The following is a 2,746-nucleotide window of genomic DNA, read 5'->3' as shown; positions in this document are numbered from 1 at the left end:
TAAAATCAAGATTCAATCCTTCGCTACAGTCCATATGAGCATTCAACCTTGACCAGTGCAATTGCAAATGCGCTAACAGTCATATTTGATCTTAAACGGTGGGCCGTAATTCTGCAAGGCCGTGGTTGGCGGTCCTCAAAAAATTAGGCCACCGGCCTAAATGCACGTTCAACAAATACTCGTACAATATATTTTTTAATATCATTTATTGTTGCTTTTCAATAGAAACAGTTTCGACACTAAAAAAACATACTGGAGATCCACGTATCCCAAAAAAAAAGAAAAAAAAGGATATCTCAAAAGCAAAAATTTGTTGGTTGCGTCAATATAATCTAAAATGAAGAACAAAACAAGTAGGCGATATCCTGAAAGGCGTCTTCCAACTGAGCATTGCGATCCGATGAATTATCAGGACATGCCAACAACTTTTCAATTATTTCCAACACCATCTGCCTGTAATCTTCACTATAGTCATCAAGTTCTTTAGATATTGATCTCTTGAGATACGCAACTCCCAACTTATTGGCCAAAGCAACGGTTGCATCGGCCAACAACACGTACTTGTCCCTTCTCATCATCATTCTCGTCTACATAATTAGCACGAAACAACTAGGCTCGCCCATAATTAGAAAACACTATAACGGAACGTCCTTGATCTCAACTAGGCTTTTGATGGCTTCGAATCCAATCTCCTTCATCTCCTCGTCGTCTACCGAAAGTCTCGACACGAGCAATACCCCGTTCGCTACGTTCCAATTGATGTCGCTGGGATATGGATACGTTAGAAGTTGAATAATGCAAGTGAATAGCTTCACCAGCGCTCCCAACACTTTCCCTCTTCGATGAATAAAACCAACTCCATCTCTGCTGAAGAAATCGAAGAGTCGATGCAATATCGGTTTAAAGTGCTCATATCCATAGGGTGCCACCGCTTTAGCAAGAGCAGCGAGAGATAAAGCTGTGATCATGATTCGCACAATTTCTAAATCCTTGTGAAGGAGACCGAACTCCATAAGTTCAATTAGAGACGAAAGATGTGGCAGCAACGTGCATCCGATCCTCACAGCAAACTGCTCCACCATTCTTATAGCAGCACAACGGACTCGCAATGGCTCAATTCCTCGACAACAACTTTCGATGAATGGAAAAACAACATGAATTCCGAGTGCAGATGCTACGATCCCCATAACTTTGACCGCCACATCCCTTACGTAATCACTACTGTCATTCATTTGAAGACGAATCAGCACAGCAATTTCATCCAAACCCGTGATTTTGCTGAGAGTGTAGATGATCTCGCTCGCCTTGATGCAACAATGAGAGGAGGCATCTTCAACAAAAGGTTGGGCAACTAATATAATTCGAGAAACCAAAGGTCGAACTTTGTCCTCATCGCAACTGGGCAATACCTTGCTCATCACTTTCAGTAGGAAGCCGGCCTCTTCATCTTTGAGTGATTTGCGCTCTGTTAGCATCCATGAGAGAGTGTAGTCAAGTACGTTGATGGGCTCAATGCCCATATCATGAATACTTCGGGTGAGGTTAATAAAAAATACTGACTTTTGATGAGAGGAATCGTTCATCACTCTTGAGAGTAGATTCTTGACAAGTTCTCGAGAATTGGTCTTCAATTTCTTCTCGGACGACAACTCATCATCACTTCCTACACTTTCATTGACAACAATTGGTCGTTTATGAGACGCATTCCCTTTGTTCTTCATCTCCTCGCACTCCATGGTATTATTTTCTGACCTCCGGGAAACGCAAATTGATTTGTCGAAAAACAAACAAACAAAAAGTAAGTACTCGCAGAAACTCTATTGAAAACAAGGTGGTAGCTGAATATCATAACCTGTTGTCATTTAGTTTAGAAGCAATTTAATCTTATGACCAGATGCACTAAACTAATCTAGAAAATATATTTAATTGTTTTGCATAACTTGTTCTGAAATTTTATGTAAATAATGTCTACAATCATGCTAAAGGCATGAGATGTCTAATACATCTGAATCCTCTTGAATTATATGGTAACGGGAGAGGGTCCAATCCCCTCAATCCTTACTGCCCACATCACTTTCAGTGGGCGAGATCACGCCACGTAAGGTAAGGTTTTCATTGTTATCTTGGTAACCACTTGTTGAAAAGATAATGTAATTAGAGAATATTAGAGGGGGTTTTGTGTAAATGTGGGTGTAAGGCTATATAAGCCAATCTATTCTATCAGTGAGAAAGTGAATTAAAAAAACCCTAATTTTCAATATGGTATCAGAGCCCTAACCTAGCCGCCTCCCTCTTCAACCCGACGAAATCCAACCCGAACAAATCCGAGGGCTTTGGTCTTCATCCTCGGGCTTCGTCTTCACCAGAGGGCCTCCGAAGCCTCTAGATCTCCAGGCGGCGAGGTCATTGACTCCAAGATCATCAACGATCAGGAGGCCTGCTCGGTGGAGTTCTCTTGTAGGGAAGCGTCGACGGAGGAGCAGGGAGTCGGTGACGTGACCGGCGGCGGGTATGGTGTTACCACGACGACTGTAGGGCAGGAGGCTGCGACCACGATGACTGTAGGGTAGGAGGAGACAGCCGGATGCAGAGGAGGCCGAAGTCAATGGAGGTGCAGGGCGTCGGTGATGTGATCGCGGCTACAGGGGAGGGTCCGATGGCGGGAGCTGGAGGAATCTCGTTTTGGAGTTTGGTTTTTTGATCTGCAGGGAGTGTTGCCGATCAGATCCAAGAGAAGAAGGAAATT

The 2,746-nt window shown here is 43.3% G+C and overlaps 1 protein-coding gene across 1 annotated transcript; it reads right to left on the bottom strand.

Annotated features, from left to right (window-relative positions):
* LOC109842563 (splicing factor 3B subunit 1-like) lies at positions 636-1,736 on the bottom strand. The gene has a single exon (XM_020411424.1). It carries the CDS (start codon positions 1,734-1,736, stop codon positions 636-638), a length of 1,101 nt encoding a protein of 366 aa, XP_020267013.1.

This window comes from Asparagus officinalis, chromosome 5 (assembly GCF_001876935.1).
Source record: "Asparagus officinalis chromosome 5, Aspof.V1, whole genome shotgun sequence".
NCBI classification, from domain to species: Eukaryota; Viridiplantae; Streptophyta; class Magnoliopsida; order Asparagales; family Asparagaceae; genus Asparagus; species Asparagus officinalis.
The sequence above is the reverse complement of the archived record's forward strand: the minus strand, read 5'-3'. Positions and strand labels throughout refer to the sequence as shown.

Excerpts from the sequence above, each read along its gene's own strand:
- LOC109842563 (XM_020411424.1), bottom strand. The coding sequence starts at position 1,736 with ATGGAGTGCGAGGAGATGAAGAACAAAGGGAATGCGTCTCATAAACGA.